The sequence below is a fragment of the Molothrus ater genome, chromosome 1 (genome assembly GCF_012460135.2).
Source record: "Molothrus ater isolate BHLD 08-10-18 breed brown headed cowbird chromosome 1, BPBGC_Mater_1.1, whole genome shotgun sequence".
Taxonomy (NCBI): Eukaryota; Metazoa; Chordata; class Aves; order Passeriformes; family Icteridae; genus Molothrus; species Molothrus ater.
This window is the reverse complement of record NC_050478.2, coordinates 32,589,088-32,615,662: the sequence shown is the minus strand read 5'-3', so window position 1 is coordinate 32,615,662 and position 26,575 is coordinate 32,589,088. Positions and strand designations below refer to the sequence as shown.

The 26,575-nt window shown below is 41.9% G+C and overlaps 2 protein-coding genes across 2 annotated transcripts in view; one reads left to right on the top strand and one right to left on the bottom strand.

The window, feature by feature from the left end:
* IGF2BP3 (insulin like growth factor 2 mRNA binding protein 3) overlaps positions 1-15,186 on the top strand; it is a 112,231-nt gene extending 97,045 nt beyond the window's left edge. The window contains exons 11-15 of the mRNA XM_036406247.2: positions 3,108-3,227; positions 7,271-7,345; positions 10,248-10,379; positions 11,507-11,620; positions 12,553-15,186. Of these exons, the coding sequence (XP_036262140.1) occupies positions 3,108-3,227; positions 7,271-7,345; positions 10,248-10,379; positions 11,507-11,620; positions 12,553-12,654 (543 nt within the window). The 3' untranslated portion in view covers positions 12,655-15,186. The remainder of the gene's footprint in view (positions 1-3,107; positions 3,228-7,270; positions 7,346-10,247; positions 10,380-11,506; positions 11,621-12,552) is intronic.
* Positions 15,187-18,106: 2,920 nt separating this feature from the next.
* Positions 18,107-24,463, bottom strand: MALSU1 (mitochondrial assembly of ribosomal large subunit 1). The gene is given in 5 exon segments (XM_036406248.2): positions 18,107-18,909; positions 20,098-20,179; positions 22,622-22,800; positions 24,285-24,327; positions 24,329-24,463. Coding segments are annotated over 5 exon segments (618 nt in total). The 3' UTR covers positions 18,107-18,730.
* Between the last annotated feature and the right edge of the window lie 2,112 nt (positions 24,464-26,575).

Below are 26,575 nucleotides of genomic sequence, written 5' to 3'. Positions count from 1 at the left end.
TTGTGGGTAAGGAGATGGACAGATAGCAATTTGAACTTGGTGTTGTGATACTCTCAAAAGCCTTATAGTTAGACTTGATTTCTGCCAGAAGAAAAAAAAGAAAGAGGAGTATGGTTTTTGAGTAGTTAAAAATCAGTGTGTATAACATAATTTCTCTAAGTCTTGTGTGATGTTATACTGGAGATGAATTTGGTTATATGTATATGCCAGTGTGGCACCCTAGAAAAGATTTTAAAAAATTCCAATGCATGAACAACTGAATACTAACAGATTCTCCACTATTCCTTAAACAAGTATCACTATTACACCAAAATGCAAGTTTCGTATTAAAGAACATCAGTAACTCACTTTTAAAAAATCCTTTGGGAAAAAATGAGTTGAAATGTATCAAAAAGTCAAAACTATGAGGAAGGTGCTACAGTGAGGTGATTGTACAGCTAGAAAGGCACATGTACATCTTCTGTCTTCTGTTGCCTTTGCTGCCCATGTTTTGTGTTTGAGGGTGAGGCAGCAAAAAGGAATTTCAGTGGTGGATTGAATCCAGCCAAGAAAGTGGCTTGAAATCAAGCTTTGGGAAGGAGAGGGGAAAACTGCTCAGCAGGCAGATGGGCAACAGAGGGAAGGCAGGAAATATATGCAAACAAAAATAATGAAGTTTGATTTGTTTCAATGGTACAGAATGTGTCTGGAGGTGGGTTTAGGTAGAAGCTGTGTAAATTCTTGAAAACCAAGTCAAGTTACACGTTTGCTTCGCTGCAGTGTTGTAGTAATTAGCTGAAGAGGCTGGCTGGAGAAGCATGTGAAAGGAAAACTTCAGCAGTGGATTTTTGCAGGAGCTGGAGCACATGTGGACAATTGAATGTAGGGGTCAAGAAGAGAGGAGCAAACAAGGGGGTGGATAAGCTGTCAGGATTGGAAGGAGGGGTTGCCTCTACACCCAGGGTAGTGGGTCATTGCAACAAAACTGGAAAAACCCAAATGCTTCATGAACTTGCAACCATTTAGAAATAGTTTTTTGCAGTGCTAAGATCAAGTGAGTACCTACAGTAGCATTTCCAAATTGCTGGAAATCTTGCTGGATTCACAGTGAACATGTAAAAGAACTTACTATGACAACACTCAGGATGTTTGTAATAATAGGAGGAGAATATGAGTAATCTTCTGGAAACTGGTTTAACATATATACTGAAGTGACTGTATCTTTCATTACAAATATGTAGTTTTAGGGTGTAGTGTTGAGATCATTTTAAATTGATCTGTAGGCAGATTAAAAGAGGTGCTCCCACTTTTTCCCATTCTCTCACTCTCTTGTTGTTACTTCCTCCTGTGGTCACAGACTGCCACTTGTGTGTTGCTCTGGTTATTTGGGTCAGGGACTTACTGCCTGCCTTAAAAACCAGCTGGATCTGCAAAGCTGTTGGCCTCAAAGCATGCAAGGCAGTGGGGAGGCTGGGAGTGGAGGGCTGCATCCATGTGGATTCAAACCAGCATGAAATGCCTCTGAATCCTAACACCTTGTATGTGTGAAAACACAGGGTAAACTGGGCAACTGCTACAATTGCCTCAAGTGTTTCTGTTCCCAATATCCTATTTTGGGGTTTCTTCACCTGGTACGTGGAGCTGTGCCTGGAATTTGTATCCCCTGAGGTTACAGTTGACTTGTGTTTACTGAAAATGAAGTGGTAAAACTTGGAAATGAGCATTTTGTTCAGATTTGTTTATGGCTAATGCAGCGGGACTTTGCCTCGAAAGACTTAACCTTGAAAGGAGTAACTGAAATTTAAAAATAAGCTGGGGGTGTTGTTTTTAGGATTGCATCTGCTTTTTGCTTTGTGTTGCATATAGCAGTGTGGGGCTTTTTCTGAAAATATCATAGAAAAAGCTGTTTAGGTGAGCTTCTCTATGTGCCTGTACCCCTATTAAAATATACAGCTGAGCAAAGCTCAATGAGCTTGGTTGGTCCCATGTGCTCTGCTTGCTGGTGCTCAGTGCATGGTGGGCACTGAAAAAGCAAGGACAAAGATTGTCTTCATCATACCTCTGCACAAAAAGGGCATGTTGGCTCATCTGAGTGAGGATGAGAAAAAAAAAGTCAAAAATATGAGAGGGGTACACAGAGGAAGAAAAACTTTAGGAGGAGAGGTGTGTAGTGTCTTAAATACCTCCTAGTTCAAAGAGAGGCTTGTGTGAAATGCTTTTTAGGGTTTTTTAGCCCTGATGGAAGTGGATGGATCAATGGTCCAGTAGCATGGACCATTGATCCATTACTTGAGGGTGCTCCCTTCCTCTGAGACAGGCTCTTCTGGAGCTGCTAACAGAGCTGTGAGTTACTGTGGCAGACGCACCCCTGCAGTTTGATCATTGCTGCACAGCACGTAGAGAGGATCTCGAGCATTGTGTCATGCTCTCCAGCTGGGGTGTCTGCTTGTGAGCAATAGGAAGATGCAGTGATGCCTGATATCCAGTGGGTGCAATGCTGGGGTCCTCTCACTTTTCAGAAACACGGTGTTTAATTTACTAGCCTGTGTGAGGAACGCTGCCAGGGCTCCAACTGTTGCATAATGTTACACAGGAGGAATCACTGGCAGATTTCAAGCTGGCTATCATTCCAGATCACTCCCACACAAAGGAAATTGTAGCATATATGTAACTCTGAGGCTTTCTGTACTGCTCTCAGCACAATCTAAAATTAAAAATATAACTGGGAAACTAGAAAGAGTTTGCCTGCTCAGATTGTAGTAGCCTCCTTCTGCTTGTAGTAGCCTCATCTGCAGGGTCTTGCACGTGGAAGAGAATCCAGACAGCTACAGGTAAGAGTGAAAGCCTCACAAAGAAGCAGCTTCCTCAATTGCTTTTTAAAATTCTATGCATTAAAATTGTGAGTATTTTATACAAGATGAAAGAATCCTCTTTTGGCTCAAACTGGTTTTCTTGTTCTGTGGATTTTGTGATTCCCAAAAAAAGCCAGACCCTTAATACTCAGACATCACAGGGGGAAATCTTATTTCCCCCTCATTTCCATGCATGCCTGTTCTGTACCCATTTTCCTGTCAGTCTGATTCATAATGTTCAAAAACATTCACTGCATTTTTCCTTCTTCCCCACAGCAACAGCCCGAGTCTGAAACTGTTCATCTGTTCATCCCAGCCTTGGCAGTTGGAGCTATTATTGGCAAGCAGGGACAGCACATCAAACAACTTTCTCGTTTTGCAGGCGCATCTATTAAGGTATTATTACACCAGCTATAACTTTCTGCCTATTCTACGTGACACTTTCAGCAAGTTTGCACAAGCCGTGCTTTCCTGAACATCCTCCCCCACTCCATGCTTAGAATATGATGTGATAAATAGTACATTTGTTTATAAATCATCTTTTAATCTTCCCTGAGACAAGATAATTAGAAGCATGTTTTCAGACGTCTCCTGAGGTGTGAAATATAAGCTGCAAAGAGAACTACTTTGGTGGTCTTAGAAACAGACTTGTGCCTTGATGATGCAGTGCTTAAAGGTTTTCTCCTTGCTTTAGGTAAAGTGAAAATTGGTGGGGTAAATTCCCCTTCTAAACACAGCAGCCCAGTTGAAGTCCCTGCTCTCATAGCTGCCCCTGGTCTGTGCCAGATGGATTGGTCTGGGCTGTCAAGCTCAAATGGCTCCGTGCTGAATTGGTGGCGTTGTAACTTCACCCATGTGCTGCTCCAAGCTCCTGGGGCCAGTCAGTCCTCAAACAGCACATTTACCTTCTTGTTATAAGGTTTAACATCCAGCTGTTTGTGTATTGACCACCTCAGTGTAGCTAAGAACAGGATGGTCTGCAGAGGCTGACCTCTAACAGAAGCTTGAATTTCAGTCAATTTGGTGAAATCTTTCTTGGCTGTCTACAGGAGTTAGTACCAGTTGCAGTCATAGGAAGGCCCTGGCTTTTGGCCACTAATGCCCTTTTAACCACATATCTTTTCTAAATGCTTGAGCACATTTTTCTTACAAATAATATTTTCTGCTGTTTTATGCTGTAAAGAAAATGTTTTGGCCTAAATTTAAAAAAAAATCTTAGAGTACAGTGCATTTAAAGTACAGTGTGTAGCTTTAGTATGCTGTTAGATGGACATTTTACTGCACAGATAAAACAAATGTTTTTTTCTCAGCTCTCTTTATTTTTGTTTCAATGGAGTGATGTGTTTAGTGAGTGCTATGGCAGGGATCTGCCAAAAGTCTGGGGCACAGGGCAGGAGCTGGCTATGCTGAGTTGAATTTGGTGAAGCTGAGCTTAGCTTGGAAGGTGTTCATCTAAGTATAGAGAGCAAAATAATTGGGGAACCCTGATGAATGAGTCTTGTGTGTGGTTTGCCTAGTGCTGATCTGTTTACTGGCCAGTCAGCCAATGACACATTCCCAACTCCATCCTTTTTTGAGCAGAATGTTAAATAGTTATACTACCAAGATAGTTTATATCATTTGAGCACTAATAACCATATTTTTAGGGGAAAAATTAAACAGGAGAAAGTGAGAGGTGTCAATATTTCTTTATCAAATCTGTCCTGCATGGGGCTGTGATGCATCACATGTATTTCCTCTTCCCCTCTCCATTCCTGCAGCTTGTATCTAAAGTTTAAGCAGTGGTTTAAGAAGGTACTGCTAGGTGGAGAGAGAAATGTGAAACAACCTGGACCTCCAAGAACCCGTCCAAACTAGTTCTTCAGTTGGTCCTTGGAAGAGACTTTAGTGGAAAGGGAATTTCCAGTATTTCTCATGCATCTGGCTAACAGCGGCCTCAGGCTTCCTCTACTGGCTGGCACCCCTCTACCCCATGCATTTAACATTTCTGTCTTAATTTAAATTCAGATAAAAGTTTTCTCAAGCTCTGGTCTTTTGTTCCTTCAGTAGGAATAAAGTAAAGATGGTTTTTTGTGAAAACATGATCAAATCTTAACAAAAGTACACAGATTTGGGGTATGCTTGCAAAATTGGGATGCTGCATGTGTACTTATCTATTAAAATAATGCAACTTAACCTGTAATCTGGCAGATCAATGGCAGAACAAACATCAGGCTTGCTTCTGTGTGGAAGTATTAAATATGGCAACTGGTAAATTATTCAAAACTTCTAAACTTCCCTCATGTTGAAATGGGACCACTTTAACTTGCCCTCTGTCATAACTTTGGAACAAAATAATAAATTGTGAATCAAGGAATCTGTGCTTTTAGCTAAGAGTTGGAAGAAGTGCTGCCTGAGTAACTTCTAACTTGCCAAACTGCAGTAACCATACTTTGTGGAGGAAGTAAGTCTGTGCATAATGCTTGTTTTGAGTTGAGCTGTAGCTTTTACAAAAAGCTGAAAGCCTTTTACATCCTCCTGCATCTCCTCTGTGCTCATGCTGAGCTTTGTAGATCTGGTGAAACTCATAACCCACGATGTAAGACTAAACTGCAGATGCACTGGGGTTCTGTACGAGGCTGCAGTGTCCAGGCTGTCACCTTAGAGGTGAACATGGCTCTTGCTGAGCTCAGGTGGTGTCCCAGTGCTGGGGGTCACTGCTTGGCAGTGTGGGCTCAGTGTGGGACTCCAGACTCAATTATTCAGCAAAAGAGCCAGCAAAACAGATTTGAGGTGTCTGTTGCCCACCCTGTGCTGCTGGGACCTGCTGTGAACAATTGTCATCTCCTTGGTTATAAATTCCTTGCAGAGCAGCCCTTCCTGAGGAAAGCTGGGTTTGGGTGTACAAAGTTGTCAGTTTGTGGCTTTTGGCATATAAAAGATTGTTTTCTGGTTAGGAATGAAAAGTTGTTTAATCTCAGAAGTTACATTCTCCACTTGTATACTATTTGTATGTATATAACTACTTTTTCCAAAGGCAGACAGACAAAATTAACACAGAATTGTCTTAGATTACCCCTTCAGACATTGAAATGTTAGTTGGTATATGTTTCTTTTGCAGCGCTCAGCCATGTTTTACCCCAGCTTCTGAGAACAGAATATTCTAGGATAAAATCAAAGCAAGATATGTTCCAGAACATTTAGACACACATAGGATGTAATGAAGGCTTGATGGAAAATATTTTTCCTAAAATTTTAATGAAGGTGCTGGTGTTTGTTAAGAAAACTAGAGGTGACTGAGAGACAAACCTGTCCACTTTACACAAATGGCAATTGTCAGGCTGGGCTGTTCAGTCAGCTGTCTCTAAATGTGCCCTGAAATTTTGCTCCTCTAAAATACTTTTTCCAAAGAATGAATGGATTTAGTCTGTGCTTGTTCTTACAGCGTCATGCCATATAAATGTACTGCTGTAAAATTAATGTGTATTTTTAGATCTATCCAATTGGAATTCATAAATAATGAAAAATAGATATGCAAACCAGATAACTAGTATGTAATGCCTTCTCCATCTTAGGGTACAATATGAATAATGTTACAAACTTTCCTTAGCAAAATTCTTTAGTGAAAATGATGCCTGGTGACTGGTAATTTGTCTGAAATAAACTACAGCTGTTAAATATGAATAACATCCCTATGCCAACAGCTGAGATGAAATTCTGTAGTGTTTAATATATTGCTCATTCAACAGCAGCTATGTAATACTAGATGCAACAATGGAAATGTCAGTTGTGATAAACAAAAGATTCATTCGGAATGTCAGAGGCTAGCTTGAATTATTCAATGCCACTGGAGTCTGAGAAAAACACCCACAGAAATCTTACTGTTGTGGTGACATGAACTGCTAAAGACCCTACAGGCATCTCTGTCTCAGCTCTGGTGGAGCTTAATTTTTATTTGGGTCACACATTGTCCGGTATAGAGGAATGTTTTGGATCTGATTAGTTACAACACTAAAGTGATCTTCTGTTCTCAGGGGAATGGATGAGAGCTTTTGCTAATGAGCAAAACTTGTTAGAAAGACTATTCAAGCTAGTGGGTAGGGATGAGAATCTCAGTTTATTAACCAGATTTGTCTTTTTGAAGGCTACATGTCTTACATCACTCATAGCCACATGAAAACGCCGTGTGGGATTCTGTCATGTGTGGATGAGTAGCTGTGTCTTTAATTTTCAGAAGTAAATTTGCTCATGGTGGTTTAGCCAGTTTCTCCATATTTCATTACAGCTAATTAATGCACTTTAAAGAGAACAAACCCGTCATGACTGAAGTGTGATGCTGCTGCTGCTGTAACGAATAATTTTTCACTCCTGAACAGAATGTGAGACTGAAATGGGGAGGAGGTGGCTTTAAACTATTCCTTCAAAAGACAGCTACCAATAGCTATGTTTATCCATTCCAGATTGCCCCTGCTGAAGGACCAGATGCTAAGCTGAGAATGGTTATCATCACTGGACCTCCAGAAGCTCAGTTCAAGGTACAATATATAAAAACTTGTCAGTATGCAGTGGCCTTTGGAGCCTAAGGGACAATATTGAAAAACTAAGCTCTTGGTTCCAAGCACACTTTATTCAGAATTTTAGTAAATACTTGAGTTTTGCTTTCCTTCTGCTGGAAGGTGTCATAGGAATATGAGTAATACAGTACTATTAGAGGCCACATTCTGGTCACCTGAAAACTCATGTGTGTTTCATGTAAATAAGAATCAAGTCTAGCATAAAAATATGGCCATATTACATTCCTAAATGTCTCTTCTACCTACAAGCACCTTTGAGTTGAGTCTTTTAATCTGTCTTGGTATGTGCAACAGTTTTGTGTGCTTAATTGAAATAACAAAGCTGACAAGATGAAATTGAGTCTTCCCAGGTTGCTGTTTTGTGCTAAATGGAAAATGCTTTTTGGGTAGCTCTACAGATAAATGCAAGATTTCTAATTGTATTTCCACTGCAACTACAAGGAGATACTCAACCTGATTATCCCATCTGTGTTCAAATTAAGTTCCAGAGTGGCCTTTTGCCTTAAATGTCAAGGGATAAATCTAGTTACCCCAAAAGGAGTTGACTGTGCTAGGAGTGGTGCAGGCAGCTCAGTGCAGCAGCCTGGCATCATCACAGATGTGGCCTGGAGCATGTAGAAAGTCACTTGAGAATTTGTATCCTGGCATAGTTTTCTTGCCTGTTCTCAATTTTGACTTTGTATTTTTGCTTCAGGACATCTTGCAAGAAGGAGGTGCACAAACTTCAGGGATATCAGTTTCGTTAATGCCTTTAGGATTTTTGGAAAATTATCAGGGCAGGTATTTTGCAGTGGTAATTACAAACTTAGATGCATTTGGGATTGTTGCTCAGTTACCATATGCACTTGAGATGCCATTGAAGGCAAAGCATGACTAGGAAGCTCTGTGTCCTTGATATTTTCTGTGTGCTTGTGGGCTTGGCCACATGTACTCTTATGGTCTGGGATCAGGAAAAGGTCAGATACTGATCAGATATCAGTGGATTTACCCTCAAGGAGTAGCATGCCAAAGGAAATTTGGGCATCCCTTATCCTGACTTTTCATGTAGGCAAAGGCTTTTCCTCAGGTTTCCTCCCCAAGATAAACTGGGAGTCCCACAGGTTTCTTCTGGAAGCTCTTCTCTCCGACCTGACTCCTGCAAGGAGGAAAGTGTCCCTTTTCTGTCCCTCATATGTAGTTTAACATCACATCAATCAGTCCCTACTTTACACTTAAGCTCTGCTTGCAAAGGTGCATCAGTGTAGTAGCACAGTCAATGCTCCTGGGCAGTGCTGGTCTTATGAAGGAAAGGGATTATCCCTTGGGGCTTTATTCAGTTCCAGACCTTGTAGTCTTTTAGCTTCTGTGTGAGCAATGCCCTCTTGGCTGGGATGGGCAGAGGCAGAGCTCAGTCCTTCCTTTGATCACTACTGTTAACCTGAAGCTGGCCTTAGGGCCAGGTCCACACTTCATTAGTGCTCTCCTTAAGCTTTGATTAAGAAGGGTCTCCTCTCCTGGGACAGTGGTTGTTGGGGCACCAAGAATGTAAACTGGTGCTCAGCAACTCAGAGAGGGAATAGCTGCTGCTCAGATGAGTAATGAGCTCTGGGAGAGGCTGTGTTATCCCAGAGCCTGTGACTTAGGCATCCTGTCCTTGCTCCACTGTGCTCTGCTCTCTGTGATTCCTGTCCCTGGTAGCTGCAGAGGCTGCATCCCTTTCCTCCTGTGCTGCTGCAGCCTGGGGATGTTGCAGTGTGCAGGGCCAGCTGTTAGCAAGGCAATGGGAAGGGAGCAGGGCACTGTTCAGAGCCTCTGCTGCAGTGCTCCCTAGAGCTCTGGCATCCCTGCAACACCACTGTTCATGCATGGCTGTCCTGCCTTGGATCTGGGATATATGAAAGTGAAGGGGAATCTAGGGTAGACAACACATTTCAGACACCATTTTACTGTGCAGGGACTTGCAGCCCAGTTAGGATGTTTCCTTTCCTAAAGACCTTCTCAAGAACTGAAAGACTGGAGATGTTGGAAGACCATCTACATTCTTTTTTTTAAAGAAGTCCACATCCCATCTTTCTTTATAATTCAGCAGTAATGTACATTCATTTGAAGCATCCAGGAGCCAAAGAGTAGAAGATTTGGTTACCATTTCCCACAAATTCACTGAAAATGTCTGTGAATAAGGAAATAAATGTGTTTAAAAATCAGCAAATCTACAACCTTACTCTCAGTGGACATTCTTCTTGCTATCTGGTACTTGTGTGCTTCCCAGAAAAAGGAACTGTGTGTTGGTTGGAATAATACTGTTCCCATGGAACTATTTAGATTTGGGCAGTTTGTTTCTTTACTTTGGAAATTTGAGCAAGTGCAAATTTATTTACTTTTAAACAATATGTTGTAATGGATTGTAAAAGCTCTTTGCTTCAATTGGAGTCTTTAGACCATGACTTGTTGGGGGTGTTGTGGCTTTTTTAGTTTAGCATCTTAAAAGAATGGGTTTCTGAATCAATTAGTTGCATTTTGTGCTTCTGGGTGTAATAAAAAATTTGGGATTGTTGTTCTGCCTTACAGTTCTTCTCTCCACCACTCTTTACCTCTACAGAAATGTGGTAGTTTCTTTTAAAAGCAATATTTCTACTGAAAAGCATAATAATAATAATGATCTCTTGTTAAATTGCTGTGTGGTTCCCTGGTTTGTCAAGCAATCTAAGAAGTTGGACACTGGTACTTCCTAGCTTGGTACAAAGACTTCTTTTAGAAAAGCAGTGTATTTATTAGGGAAAACACTTTATCAGGATTATGTACTAAGAATTCACCTTTCTGTGGAATTTCTTGATGTTAACTAGATTCCAAGAAGAACATTCTCTAACTAAAAGCAATTTTGCAGGCTCAAGGGAGAATCTATGGAAAACTTAAAGAAGAAAATTTCTTTGGACCTAAAGAAGAAGTGAAACTTGAGGCTCATATAAAAGTGCCATCCTATGCTGCTGGTAGAGTTATTGGTAAAGGAGGCAAAACAGTAAGTAGCTGAAATAAAACCCTTAATATTGCTCAGTTATGTTTCATATTCAGTGTGTATATACACAAAAAGCTTAAACTTTTAGCTAAACTAATTCTTTGATGTTACATTAAAGCAGGAGCTGTTTTCTTAGCTGTACTTGTTACATTTTTCCTTTCTTCTGCTGTGGAGTTGAAGCCAATCTTAGAATGATTTATTTAATTTCTAAATAAGTGGTAGGAATTTAAAACATGTTCAGACCTCAATATTGCCAAAAAAAGTGTACCTATCTTTGTTTCAATTAAATTGATGGCATTTCTTAGGCTCAGTTTGTTGTATAAAATAACATCACTGAGATTTTTCAATCCTAAAAAGGTGCTGGTGCTCTGCTGGTGCTCAGGTATTTTCTTATGGTGTTAAGTTAGGAGCTAGATGATATTTGCAAAGACTTGGTTTAGTCTTGGGTGTCCATCCTGAGTGCAACAGGGTCTTTAGGTCAAGTGTCAAGAGGCAGTGTGGCCTCTTCCATTACTTGCAGTGGCAAGAGGTTTAAGGACAAACATGTCTGAGAAGCTGCTCATCTAAAACTTTAATTACACAATGATAAGCATTTCTGAAATAAAATTAGTTTTAATGAGACAAAGACTCTAACCTTCCCTCTACTTAACATGATGGAAGCCTCACAAGCTGCTGAAAATAATTTCAACAAATAAAATTTCCCACCTGCTCAGTCTGAAGTTCTCTATATTGTATAGGTTTTTGAAGGAAAAATGTATAAATACTCTGGCATTTTTCTTCCCTATATTGTATGATTTTTCTGACCTTACACTTTTAAACTCAACTGTAAATACTGTGGCATCTATTTGCTTTTTTAAAGTCATGTATTTAACACCTTCTGTGTGTTGTATTTAGTCTTTAAAACACTTCTACAAACCCAGAGGACTTGGTGCTAATTTATGTTAAGAGACACAAGAGGCTCAGCTTGCAGAGTGCACACTGCTGCATAAAGATGCTTTCTGTTAGTGAGGGGTTTAAAAAATGTAGCTTAGAGGATGATGTTTCAATGGTTGGTGTCTTTGAGGCTTGGTGGTTGTATAATAAACCATATAATTTGTTAAAGTTTTCTGACTTCTACTATTTGTTTATAGGTAAATGAGCTTCAAAACTTGACAAGTGCAGAAGTTGTAGTCCCTCGTGACCAGACACCTGATGAAAATGATCAGGTGGTTGTGAAAATAACTGGTCACTTCTATGCATGCCAGGTAGGAGGACTGCAATGATTTTCTGTATTTGCCTTGATGTTTCCATGGTCTTTCTTTTATAGCCATGTGCAGGAGCCAAGGGATGGAAGTCTTTTGCTCAGGATACAGAAAGCAGTGCTTGCCAGGTTCCTCTGCTTGTCTTGCTGCAATAAACTTTCCTTGTGCCTGTGAGAGAGATTTATAACAATACTGCACGTTCACATATGCAAAACAGTCTCCTTAAATTCTTCTGTCAATTTATGCAGGCTCTGGCGCTGCTAAAACTTTGCTGAAAGCAAAAGAAAACCCAAGTTGTGATTGGGCTGAAATTCAGAAGGAACAGAGACACAAGCCATACCATAGTATCTGGAAAGAACACATCCAGATATGTAATTCATCCACGTTGCCCAATCTGTTGATATAATATCATAAAGAAAAGAATCACAAGATTCCTTCCTTCACTTAACTCAGACTCATTCCTTTTGATACTTTGCTGCAGGTGACTTGTAGTTTAGAAAGGAGATGAGGGGGCTGGGAAGTCCTGTAAGTCTGACCTTCTGGTTACCCTAGTGTATAAAAAAATTGTACCTTCTTTATTACAACAGTGGTTCTTATAAAGCATTTGTATTTCCAGAGAAGTAAAATTAAGGCTGTAGCTTCAATAATCTCAACATTGGTAGTCATCTACCTATTCTCATGCTCTATATACTACAGATGAGAAAAATGACCATGCAAGTAGTTGTGGTAGGTCAACAAGAGAAGAGAAAATAAATTTAGGCTGTACATCATGATTAATCTCAAGTGTATTTTAATTAACAAGTAATCTAGTCAGTACTAGAAATCTAGTCATTCCAGATTTTCCTAATCCCAGTAGCATCTCTTGTTGGTTGTAAACAGCAGTCACTGCAGCATGGCATCATGATGGGTTGTTTCTTCTTCTTTGTGTCCTTCAGCTTGCTCAGAGAAAAATTCAGGAAATACTGGCTCAGGTAAGAAGGCAGCAGCAACAGCAAAAAACATTGCAAAGCGGACAGCCTCAGCCAAGACGGAAATAAAGGTTTAGGAAATGGCCCATCAGAGACAGATGCCAGACCAAAGACAGACTGTGTGACAGAGAGACAGGTGGTGAGCACCTGTTGAAGTTTTATGCAGAAGATCCACCAAGCCAATCACCTGTTCGAGGACCAGGCAACCGTTGAACGCTGTCTCTGAGAATGTATTCTTTAGGCTCTCTCAAACTTTTGAAACCCAGCTTTAAAATAAGGACCCCTTCACTTCCCTTTTGTTCTATTCTCACAATTTAACATAAACTCGTTAGTCTTTTTTATTGTTCTTATTATTCCCCAACAACTTTAGAACTTGGTTTAATGAAGCTTTCTCTTCTGAGTTCACTGGTTAAAAAAAAAAAAAGAAAAGAAAAAACCAACAAAAAAAAAGAAAAGGCATTGCTCTTATAGGTCCAGTTGTAAAAGAATAAACACATTTGGAGGGTGGGATTGTGGGTGGGCTAGGGTTAGAGCAAGGGTATTGACAAGAGTTTAAGTGTTAGTCCCAATGTTGAAACAAGTGGCATTTTTTAAAAATAATTTGGTTGCATTTTTACATAACACTGCCATGAATAACCTAAGGGAAGTGTTGAATGGTGTTGGCCAGGGCATAAAAAGATAAATATGCATTTTACTAAACTACCTCAGGCATTTAGTACCTCAATGAGAAATTGTTCCTTTTTTGCTTTTTTTTTTTGGTATTTTGTATACTTTATAAAGCTAATAGTTCTTGAGCATTTTATTTTTTTAAAAAAAATTAAAATTTGATCAGCCACCAGCCAGGAGTACTACAGACTTATCGGGGAAAAATATAGTAGAGCACTTCTAGCTGCTGGCTGATGGGAGTAAGGTGGGTAAAAAAAACACAGCCTCAGATTTCCTGAGGGCTTCAACACCATCATTTGTTTAAAAAAAATTCAATGAATGTTCAAAAGATAGTGAATGATGCCAACATTCTGATAGCAGCAATGCCGTTTAGTTTTCTTTTAAGATGGGATGAAAAAGTTTGTGACGGTACTTTTTTGGGAACAGGACAAGGAAGTGATGGCAAGAGGCTGGGGTTGGGGGAAAAATTTAGAAGGCTGCAAGAGGCTGAATTTTTTTTTTGTGCTACTTGATTGAATGCATGAACCCTTTGTGCCTTTGACCATCACTACCTAATAATGCTACATTTAACCATTTGCAGCCCATTTGGACTTTGCCATTTTGTTCAAAGAGCAAGCTTCATCTTCAGTTTGATAGAACACTTGATCTGCTGGAGCATTTTTTTGAGGCCAGGAGGGTCTCTGCTGTCTGCAGATCACATCATACTGCTTTCAGTTACCACGATGGGGGAAGGTCAAACAGTGTTTGATCACATTGAAAGATAATGAAAGGCTAAGTTTACATATCCAGCCGCTGTTATGGGCCACACTAAGCCACTTTGAAGGTTTTGAAAATGATTACAAGAAAAAAAAAAAACAAACAAAACAACAACCTCTCTAGCCTGGCTTATAATAGATGCAGCAGGATTTATGCACGTTCTGCAACCAACCATTAGAGGAGAACAAAAAAAAATGTCAAAAGGCAGGGATAACAGGAAAGTTACCAAATTCTTAAATTTCCAAATGTAATTTGAATGATGATTGTGGTAATAGTGACACATTCAAGTTTCTACAATAAACTTCAGTCTACCTCAGTTTAAGAAAAAAAAAATGTGGCAACACATGGTGCATAAAGACTGCTGTGTGTGTGTGTGCGCGTGCGCGCCTGTGTGTGTGTGGTCGACAGAGCCATGCTATTACCTCTGAACCTTTTTTTGTGATGTTTTTGTGCATGAGATGATCAGAATCACCATGCTGCACTGATTTGAGGGGCACAGCGAGCAAAAACATTTGTTTCATCATTTTGTTATCTACCTCTTAGGTTCATGTTGAAATAGAGGCATTACTACATAGACTAGATAATTTTCCCAAAGATCATTGTTGTACAGATTAGATAATTTTGAAAATGGTCTGAAGTGTTTTTCCTGCATCTCTTCTTTACTAATTGGTTTAAAAACCACAAACTTATGTTGTAGTTTTAGCAAAGAAAAATGAGTTTCTTTTCCTTTTTTGACAGTGACCTTCATCTAGCCTTTAGGATAATTTTTTTCTTACAATGAATTTAAAATTACTGAAGTATGGAAAGTACATAGCATTTTAATTTTTGTTGAGGCTTAAGTCAGTCGGATGTTCCTTTCTTAACATTTGAGAAGGATTTGACTTCATTATTTTCCATTAAAAATTACTTTACAGATAGGCGCTGCATTTACATCTGCTGATTTAAATACTGTCATCTCTCTTAAATTTCTAGACTTAATATGGTATCTCATGTTTTTCTTTTCAATTGAGACTTGGTAATTTGGAGTATTTGGGAATAGCTAGAAAGTAAATACTGTAAATGATTTCAATATCCAGAAAGTATGGATCATTTTTCATCTGTAATGTGCCCCCCAATGCAGCTCTACTTGCCAGATGCCTCTGAATGGAATAAAGAGTTTAACTCCTATCATCAGATAAAGTTGTGTGGTGTTTTTTTAAATTATTGAGGCATAGGGACAGACCATCCTGAGTACTTGCGGTGCTTTGATCAAGCTGGTTTTCTTTCCATAATAACTGGATAAGATGAGCAGTAACCTACAGGTATTCATTCCACAGCTGCTAGGACAGCCAGGTTACAATGTCTGCACTTCCCAAAAGAAGCTTTGACTTCTGTGGCTTGTAATGAATCTCCCCCCTCCCATCTAACAATGCCAAAAAGTCTGTAGGACAACCCATGCTTCATGGTTTGCCTTGCACCATTCACTTGGGCTCATTTGCTGTGGAAGGAATGTGGACTTGACACTCCTGACTGTCAGGACAAACATGAGATTAGAAATGCAGTAATTTTTTTGGGGAGGGGGTGGTGGGGGAGAGGGGAGGCAGTTTTTACCCAGTCTTTACTGTGGTGGTCTTGGAGTGATGAAGCTTTGTCATCAATGTGGCCCTAGAAGCTTGGACAGGCAGAACCAGTCACACAGCCAGCAAACAAGTGTGCTGGCAATCTCTCACCCCTACGTGACCCCCAAACACACCACTTGCCAGTGAGGTGTATCGCCTCTCCATTTAGATCCTTGTTAACATTATTTGGAGTAAAAGGAGACCAGGTGTTCACCTGAATGCTTACATGAGAGGGATGAATTGGGGAATGAAAGAGCATCATGAATTACACAATACCGTATCTTTTCAAAGAGAACTGGGAAGCCCAACATGTTGTCCCAACTCATTCACCTTCCTACTTCACAGCTCATTTCCTGGGACCAACCAGCAGAAAGAGGGAATTGTGGAAATTATGTCTGTAGAAGGCACTGCATAGAGTATTGCATTTCACAGGGCACCCTAAGCTCATTTCTCCATGTCAATATCAAGCTTCTCAGAAACAGCACTCTGTCACTTGAGCAGCATAAAAAGTCAAGCCTTGCTTTGTACTGCTGGTGCATTTGTGACAGCTCAACCCCTGACTGTTTTCAGCATTTGCTTTATCATAACATTCTTAGTTGCTTCTAACCTTCCAGAGCTCTTATTCTTAAGCTGCAATTTCCAAGGCATGCGCTCTTTTCCATTAAACAGAGCATGTGTGCTGTGCAAGACAGCCTGAGCTTGATATGGGTGATGTGGAGGATTCTTAGACCAACATGAGAAACTGTTGAGAAAGAGCCCAGCTTGATTGCTAACAGACATGTTAGCTCAAGTGATGGACACAAACACTGCTTGAAAATGAAGTTACTCAGATGCAGTGCAAGAAATCAGAGAAATTATGACAAAAGTTTCACTTAATGGTTTCTCCTGTTCATCTCGTCAAGGGATCCTTCACAGAGCCAAACCTACATGTACCTATCCAGAAGGACTAAATGCTAAATCTACACACTCTTTGCACAAACTGTTTGGTATTTTTATTTTACCCAGAAATCACCTGATTTATCGACATGAAATAACTCCCAAATGTCTTTTTTCCAAAAGGGCTTTAGTGTTGCACAGTACTGATCACACAGACTGGGTCAATTCCTACCTCCCAGCCTCTGGGACTATCAGGCCATAGTCTCACCAAGGATGGCAGGTAACGTGGTTGGAGCAGCAGCTCACCAGAGATTAGAAATGCTTCTTTTAAATGGATGAGGACCAAGTTCTTTCCCTAGGCTGGCAGTTCTGATTGTTTAATAGCAACGAGTAGATGTTCACAGAACTCCTTTTCACATTACCCTTTGCCAGTTAAGTCAGCTATATTTGTTTATTTTACTGAGTTCTTTTCTCTTGTTTTTTTTTTTGTCTTGTCTTTTAGACTAGTAACCTGTTTCACCTCTAAGAGTCCTAGCCTGTTCACACAGCTGTTCTTTTCTGGGTACTCCTTTTGTTACTGCTCTTTCAGACAGGATACTGTACCTGGTTCTGGTTACTAATGGGGTCATATGATGGTGTAATGTTTGCTGCACCTACCTCTATTCAGCAGATATAACTTATCTACAATAGCAGTAAAAGGGAAATGTTTCAGGGAATGACTGAGTTGAAGTTACTCCTACACATCCCTCCTAGGAGGAAATGCCTGATTTAGAGCCCATCAGGCTGTAAGACAGCCAAGGTTATCTTTCTCCCATGTGATTACTTTCAAAAAGTGTCACAAAGCATTTTAAAAACCTTTCTCTGCAGTTATATTTCCCAACAACATATTCGTTTTGTGGGCAAAGATGTTTTACCTGCATGGTTTAACTACACTTAACAAATACCCTTCATTGCAGACCCATCTGCTGCCTTGTATCAAAGAGCAGGTGAACTTGGAGGCAATCATTCATTAAAAACGGAGGTTAGACACAGCAAGAAAACATGACCTGAAATAGAGGGAGAAGTGGGTTTTGGTTTGTTTGGATTCTTTTAAACAAACACACTTCCTCCTGAACACCACAGCTACACAAAGTGAGCACAAAGACCAGGCTCACTTTGAGCCTTATGAACAGAAGCTGCTGTGCAGGGCAGAGATACACAGGGCTTGCAGTAATTTGTGGGCTATGAGGAGAAAAAGGTCATTACCCTGAAGATCTCCTGTTTCTGCTTTCTGAGACATGGCAGAGCAAACTTCCCCAAGAGAAAGAGATCCTAATCCAGTGGTAACACTCCTGCCCTGTAGTACAGAAAAGCATGTTGTCTTATACAGACAAATTGGTTACCACCTTGAAGTTCTTTAACTGGTTATCAGACCATGCATCAGTCATGCTAAGAACACTGAACAGTGACTTCTGAAAGTGCTGAACAGTCCATTCCCACTTCAAAGAGCTGAAGGTTTTCACTGCCATAGTGTATTGTCTCAGTGCCCCTTTTCAGAAAGCAGGTGAGAGGAAAGCTAAGAGAGGAGTCAACTGCACATGAAGGATGAGCTGAATCCTCTCACATGAAAACAAATAATTGAAGCATTTCAGTTTGGGGCTTTTTTATTATTAAAACCAGGTTTGCCTTGGCTGGAAAACTTATTTACTGTTCTGATAACTCAAAGCACATTTATTTGTCACTGTTGCTCTTGGCTTTTATGTTCTCAGTAACACCAATCTGTTTTCTGTCCCCCCCTTCAGACCACGACTTGCTTTATTGTGACCAGAAGCAAATGGCTTAACACAAGAAGTGTCATCTCAACTGTAGTATTTCAGTTTTTCCTTGCAGCACTCCAGTCTGTTTTGCACTGCCACTACAGGGTGTCTTTCAAAGATATTAGAAAAACAATTACTCTAGAGGCTGAGCATAAGTTCCAGCTTAAGCAGCTGTCTTTGCCCTGCTCCTCTCACTGCAAACTCCACTAAGCCAATGGCTCCCCTGGGAAGCTCTGATAGGATTCCTTTGACATTTCATGGTTGGGACTCTTATCTTGAGGGTTTTTTGCAATCTTAACGATTCTATGATTCTGCTCACTTTAGCTTGCTCAGAAGTCTACCTGGGCACACCCAGTAAAACCACTGTTTTGTACTGATCAACTGTACTGACTACTCAGCTCTCAAGACTGTATGACTCAGGCACACTTGTCCTCCTTCCACACAGTAGCTGCTTTAAGTTCTTGTCTCAAGATGATCACTGCTGTTGGGAGTCAGTCCAAACACGAAGTCCTTTGGCAGGGACTGTGGAATCATCTGTGCTAACTGGTCATCATAGGGACCAAGAGTCCACAGCTTCTCCAGTTCATAAACTTCTCGTGTCTCTGGCAGCATGAAATGAACCACTATGTTACCTGCACAGAACAGAAATTCATAATGAATTAAAGAGAACAGTAAAGCACTGCTACACCTTCAGCTGAGCAGAGTTCAAGCCCTCCAGCCCCTTTCTGGCTAGATACAACATGGCAGCTGATAAAAGTCCTTTCCTAAGCTGCTGCTTCCAGTTTCTCAGTGTTAGAAATTTGTCAGTCTTTCAAAAAACTCCTAGGCTACAGTAACAAGATATGAGACACAATACTTTAAAATAAGATACTATCACAAGACTCTAAACCAAAGAAATTATGACTTCTATGGGACAGAAGAAATACAAAAGGAATTTCAGTCAAAGAGTCCCCCAAGGTGATAGACGGATTTTAAGCTTTCTTGTATTGTCAGCATTCTGCTAAAGCCAAAGTAATTTTTCCTAGGTGTGTTGCTCACACCTTTCAGGTGGTTTTTACAATGAAATAGGTTCAGACTTTGATGTACTAAGTTTTTCTGGTTTCATTAATTCTGTGCGAACAGCAGAGAATGTTAATTCGAGTGTTTGTCTAATGTACTCTTCTGCAGTTATTCCCCTGAATTCCAATTGAGTTTCAGTTATTACCAATTATTATCAAGGTAGCCAAGGCTTAACATCAGCGGCTGCAGTGCTCCTCACTCATCTGTAAGTGAAGTTTTAATCTTTTAGGTCAAAACACCAAGCCAGGGGGTGAGATTCTAAAAGTAGCAGTGAAGGAGAACTGCTTTTTGAATGTAGTCTTTTGTATTTGTGTAGAGTTTCACACTTGTAGAATAAAGAATTAAACTCAGTGTCTTAGGACTGAGGTTTTACCCCATGTGATGGTATGATCTGGACAGTGAAAAACTCTGTTCAATAGTTCACTAGTAAGGCAGTGTACAATGAGCTCCCATTTACCCAAACATGGATTACAGAAACCTCAGGAAACTGACTGAAGTAGCTTTTTTTTTTCCCACTATTATTACCTTCAATTTATTAGGACCTGTTTTAGCCACTGAAGAATAGTTACTGTTTTTTCCTCAATGCCAAAGATATTTAATGGAAAATCATTTATTATCTCAGTGAGTTCAACCAACAATTGGAATTCCCAAACAGCAGAGAACTGTGAACTTTCCACAGCAACCAGGGTTCATGGTGAGATGCTTCTGTCAACAAAGAGCTCATGCAGAACTTTGTTTTTCTCAGATTCACAAATATTTACCAAAATCAATGCACAGCCAGTCATCTGTCTCTTTTCCTTCAATCTGAGTATGAGGACCACCTTCTTCTTTGAGATGCTTGTACTGAGGAAAAAAAAGGAATGGCAGAAAACTAAGTCTTACATTTATTTAAAAAGCACTCAAACTTAACAGAGAAGCTTGATTTTGCTGAGTTGTTTTAAAGCTTAAATGGGTTAGATGGCTTCATGCTGGTCCTGGGGTCTGCACAAAAGAAAAAGGCTAATATACATTTGCACTACTGGAAAATACATACAGATTTTTCAAGTCTGAAATCCTAATGCTCTGGATTCCCATACCATTGTCCAAGGCTTTTGTAGGTATCTTTTATCAAGATGAATACTAAATACTACTGTCTTTCCATTACTGGGTCAGGGGAGGGGGCAGCTCAAAGCAGGGCTGCACAAGGTCAGTCAGGGAAAGCAGGCAGCTCTTTGTGGGGCCTTTTGTAGGTGCCAGCTTGAGAGGCTCAGCTCTCCCCAGGCAGTACATGAAGAGCCCAAACACCCACCAGAGCTGGAGAAATTTGACAGTTCAAGGCTGAAGTATGGTTACTTTCAGATCTGGCCATAACCTACTTGCTCCGCTACTAGGAGTATCGATAGAAATGGCTCCAGAAGTCCATTCTGCCATGGAAGACAGAACACAAACCAAGATGTACCAGCATGGCTGGCTGGCAAATGAGCCTCACTTGACTGGGAATGCAATTAGCACAAAATGCAGCTGTTCATTGTTGTTCCACACAATGTTAGCTGCTGGGTAATGATGCTAGTTTGCAAACCAGCATGGAAAACTTTCAAAATGTCAATTCAGAACCATTTCTACCTTCCTTTCTTTAAGATGGCTTGTGAGGTATCTTCAAAAGACTCCAACAGTCTGCTCAAAATGCTAAAAAGCCCAGTGTGAACTGCCATCAGCTATCATCAGGTTGCAAAAGCTGATCCCTGCTACAAGTTTCCAAGCCTTATCTTTAGAGCTGTGTAAGGTGTACAGTTACAATACAGCCAAGCCTTAGCTTCTTCCTCTGACATGCAACCAGATGGGGATGTGGGCCTTTGCCATTCACAAGCTTCTGGAAGCAGAACAGGAAGATCTCATGCTACACCTGAGCACCTCTTTGCTTTACTGTGAGTAAATCATAAGGGTTTAGGAATGGTAGTAAAGCTCGCCAAATGCCTGGCAGCACTCTGGAGCACTTGCTCTGCTTTACCTCTTAAGCTTCAGCTACTTTTTACCTATAAAATTTCCAGTGTGAGACGAACTCAGCCACCCCCAAGTACTTGACCAGGCTTCCCAGTTTCTCAGGATGCCCAGGAGGACACGATGCCTCCCAAGAGGCTCTGCCCTTGCAAAATTGCTGCTTTTACAGCCACCAGAGGGTGCAGCCATGAAGCCCAGCCAAGTTTTTGCTGGGCAGGTGGTACCCACTGATCTCTCCCAGTCTGGGGGAAATGAAAAACTGCTAAGACTAGCAAGTTATACAAGCAATAGAGTACATACTAAGCACTCCGATTTTGCATACTCAAATCACATTAATGCAACTTCCAGCTTAAGGCAAAATTTTGGTTTGCAAAGATGAGCCAGTTCCTGCAGAGAACACAAGAAACTCCCCATACCTGCTCAGAAAGGCCCTGAAAAGCTAAACCATCTCTCCCACTCTCCTTTCCCCCATGAGTCTCACAGCTGCAACCAGTGGGATTGGAAGGAGAGAGCAAAACCAAGAGTGAAAGGAAAAACAGGGTCAGGAAGGGAAATAGAGTGGGTGCTGAGAAGGCAAACTCCAGGCTGATGGGGCTGGTCATATTCCTCATGCTGGGCTTTCTAACAGCTGTATGGCTCTTCTCAGGCAAGAAAGTTTCTCTCTCCTGAGTTTCACCCTTGTCTCTAAGCTTGACCAGTAATTTTATTCTGATCTCCATTCCCTTGCTGCAAAGTTCTCTATCTTCCAAAGGCAAACAGCAGAGGATTTCTGAGCAAGGATGGCTGCTGCTGCCTCTCCTCTCCTGCAGCACATGCACAGCAGGGGGACCATTAACTACCAGTTTGCTTAAAGCTCATGAGCCGATCCTGCGCCTCTTGTAAGAGGCCAACTTTTTTTTTGGCCTTACAATACATCTGAGAAAGTGGAAATTTTAAGGATTGAGGTTTGAGAACAGTTCTTTTGAATGACTGGGAATAGGAATGATGCTTGCTGGACAAAAATAAAGGCAGACACAGGTCACCATCACCATCTCACATCATTCATGTTCTAGCCACCCAACTGTGATGTCCTCAGCATTCCACATACAGAGAGGTCTGTTTCTAAAACATAACACCTATATTTTATGTAGTACTGCTAAAGGAAAAAACCCAGTTACTTCCTAGATGTATTCAGGACTAAATTACATAATGCCATCAGTTTTATCTTACCTGGTACACCCCTACACATACAATCCTGGGGAAATTCCCTTCACAACACTTAAACCCATTCCCAAAACTCAGAGAGAGCAGCAAGAACTATGGTCTTACCATTTTCAGCATGTAATTTGCCATTGCATGAAGATGCCGTGTTGAAAATCCGCTCACAATTATAAAATAATCACAGTATTTTAGTTCTGGAGATAGCTGGATGACACAGATGTCTTTAGCATTTTCCTGCCTCAGCAGTGCTACAGCCAAGTCAATGTTGAACTTTGGAAGAACAGTATCTGGAGCAAATACAAAAATAGTACAGTGGCAAATTTTCTTTTTAATTGCAAAAATAAACCATTTAGAGCCATAAAATAACAATTAACTGAATTTTAGCCTAAGCTAGCCACTCACTCTGAGTTTGGTTTGATACTGACAATGCAACATGAACTGCAGATTTTTTAAAATCACTTTTATAGCCATCAAAGCAGAGAAGGAAGCACTCTTCCAGTAAACAACACTATCACTAGATGTAACAGTTACCCAAATGAAACTTTGGTTTTTGCTAACTTACTTATTTCTTCTTGTTGCTATTTAAAAGCCAATACTATCATTCACTTGTCAATACAGATGAATTAAACCTAAGGACTCAGACATTATTAAAACAACAGATAAAACTGAAAATATTTCAGAACAATGGTTTTCAACAATCTGTGATAATACATTGTGATCAACTGTTCTAGAATCTTAAGCAGAAGAAACCAGTATTTCAAAAATGGAGCTGACAGGATGCAGAGGGAAGACATTTTTTTATCTGCAGGCAGAGTAAGGCCACTTTTTTTTCTTTTTCCCTAGCCTGATCTGGTGCAGAGCATTATGATATTGTAGAGGAAGCTTTAGTCCTTCAACAGGTTAAGGAAGCCAGCTTACAAAACAGTGAATCAGTGAAACTATGTTCTGTTCACACCATGAAGAGTTTATTTCTAATTTGTCCTAATTACGTAGATGCAACTTGTATGCACACGTTAGACATAATTTGAATCTGTCAGCAGTGCTAGTCTGCCACTATAAAATGAACATTAGTGCAGACTGAGCACCAGCACAAAGCCAAGCTTTATATTTTCCAATATGAAGAAAAAGCCAAACAAAGGAACAATAGCTACAATTATATGCATGAATGGGGATAAGTAGTTGGATCAGATCTCTGTAAATATAAGGCTTTCACCTCAGGGCACTCTTTCAACTTTTTGCTGTGGTCACACATGTTGAAAACCAGCAGTGACCACAGATCCTCCAGACACAGCGGTTACAGAAGTCAAATATTTGCCTGGTAGCCACCTGAGAAGCCTCCAGAGCCTGCCTGGAGAAAGGATGGATGAAAAATCACCGGGCACTGCTCGTCTCTGTCAGATCCAGGCTAGAGGAGCTGTGCGGAACAGCCACAGCCGCAGCCCAGCCCCGCGCACACCAGGCCTGTCCCTGTCCCGAGGCTGTTACCGAAGGGCACGGCACGGATCCCTCACACACACCCGGACCGGCACCCGGGCTCCCTGCACACGGCCGGCTCCTCGCTTCCCAGCAGCGCTGCGGAGGCCGTGCCGGCCCGGTGCCAGTGCCGTGACCCCGAGCCCGCGGCCCCGGCCGGTCCCACGGCACTGGGCACGGCGAGGCTCCTCCGCAGCTGCAGGCGCGATTCCACGTGTGCCCCTTCTCCAAGAGGCGGCACACTCCGCTCAAGGTCCCGCTGGGCACCTCCGCAGCGCGGCCCCGGGCTGGGCCCTACCTGCCGGCTGGCGCTGCTCCGCCGCCCCCAGCGCACCGGGCCCCGGCTCCGCCTCCCGCCGCCGCGCAGCCCCGACCCGGCGGGGCCCGGGGTGGCGGCGGCTCCACCCGCGGGGCGCCCCCGGCCGCAGCCCCGAGCGGCCGCAGGAGCCGCCGCACTCCCGCCAGCGCCCGCCACATGCCGGCCCGCGCCCCGCCCCTAACCGGCACGGCGCTTCGCCATTGGCCGGCGCCGGGGCCGCCCCCTCTTCTGATTGGTGCAGCCGGCTGCCGGTCGGCTGCGGCGCGCGCGCGGCGCCGGCCCCTGGGCGGTGCTGGGAGGCCCCGCTGGGCCTGCGGCTCCTCCGCCCGGAGCAGCCGCCGGCTCCGGGGACGGGCGGTGGGGCGGGCTCGCGCAGGGTCACAGAGCCATAGAAAGGCTTGCGTTGGAAAGGTCCTTAAAGGTCGTCCAGTTCCAACCTGCCTGCTGTAAGCAAGGACACCTTGGTGGCTCAGAGCATCATCCAACCCGGCCTTGAGCACTTCCCAGGGATGAGGCATCCGCAACTTCTCTGAGCAACCTGTTTCAGTGCCTCACCACCCACACAGAAATTTTTCCTGATATCTAAACCTACTATGGTTCAATTTGAAGCCATTCTGGCTCGTTCTGTTGCTCCTCAGCCTTGTGGTCTCCCTTGTCCTCCCAGCCAGGTGCGGCTGACCTGTTGGGTTTCCAGCTGCATCTGGCCTGTGGCATTGTGGAGCCAGAACACGGATGCAGGTTAACCTGAGGATACGTCCTGAGGGTGCTGATTGGTACCACGGCTTGGGAACGTGGGCCAAAGGGCAGTGGAAGAAGCGTCAGTTTTAAAGATGGTTTGGCATGTCTGGATTTGTGAGGAAAGATCATTCCTGCTCTGTAAACACCACTCTGCTGGGTTGTTGGGCAGCTGGAAAGGGCAGGTACAGTACATGGGCACTTCCATATACGCCTAAACCGCGTATGCCAGCTCAAGCCTTTTGCCCCCTTTTATAGGCTACAGTTTTGCCTAAAAAACTGCACCTTGTTTGAAACGAACATGATTTTCCTGTAGAATATGTTTTCTGTTTGTGTAATACTGCATGGTGTTAATGGGCACAGGCTGGTAGTCTTGCTATGCTTGGTTTGCTATGGAGAAAGTTGTCAAGGGGCTGAGAAATTATGGACTTTAGCATTTGTATTTAATGTGGGTGAAACATATCCCTCCACCTCCTTCCCCTGGAAATCCTGGAGTTTAAAGGGACACTAAAATAAGAGAATTGCCATTCAGAATGTTTTTCCCACTCTCACCAAGTATGCTGATCAAATATTAAGGTTTAAAAGACATAGTCATGGATGGTGCCAGACTCCTTCTGGTGGTGCCCAGCAAGAGGGCAAAGAGCAGTGGCCATAAAATAAAAATTTCAAGAAGTTTCACCTAAACATGAGGAAGAACTTCTTTACATTGAGGGTGGCAGAGCCCTGGAACAGGGTGGGCAGGGAGGTTGTGGAGTCTCCCTCTCTGGACACACTCCCGTGTCATTTGCTGTAGGTCACCCTGCCTTGGCTGGACTAGATGATCTCCAGAGGTCCCTTCCAATCTGACAAATCTGGGATTATGGAATTCAGTGTGAATTATAAAGACCTGTAGTGATAAAAGCTTTATCATTAAAGAAAATTTGACTATGCTGCATGAAGCTGGAAGTGATTGTACTAATAAGGCACAGTGGCTGGATGGCTCTTGCAAAGTTTTCTTCATTCTTCTACAATTCCTTCAGAGACTGGTGTTTTTTAGCATTGGTTTCATCTTAGGAATACTTTTGGTAAGAAAAAAATGCCACAAGTGATGAGCCTTAATTGTGTGCCATAAAAAATATTCAAGAAAAAAAGGAGGGGAGGAACAAAATAAGTGGTTTGAAATAACAGCTCGATTTTTAAAGTCATTCTTAACAAACTTGCTACCCAACTGATGTTTCTGTTTCTCTTGAAGACATGTTTGAAAGGATGTTCTTTCTATGAAGACAATGTACATTTATCTTTGATGTCATTCTTGATGTTATTTCTCCAAAGGGAATGCCTGAAACCTGTCTTGTAACATTTGCTGACATTCATAAATCTGTTGTTTGTCAGCTGTTCTTGCCTTTGAAGGACATGAAGCTCATTTGTATCCTGATCTGTTCTGAAATTGTGTCATCTGGGTGTTAAAGTCTCCTTGCTTCTCAGGTTTGTGGGGCCATTTCTCTGAGAACACTTGAAGGGAGACTGCAAAATCCACTTGATAACCCATGGTAGAG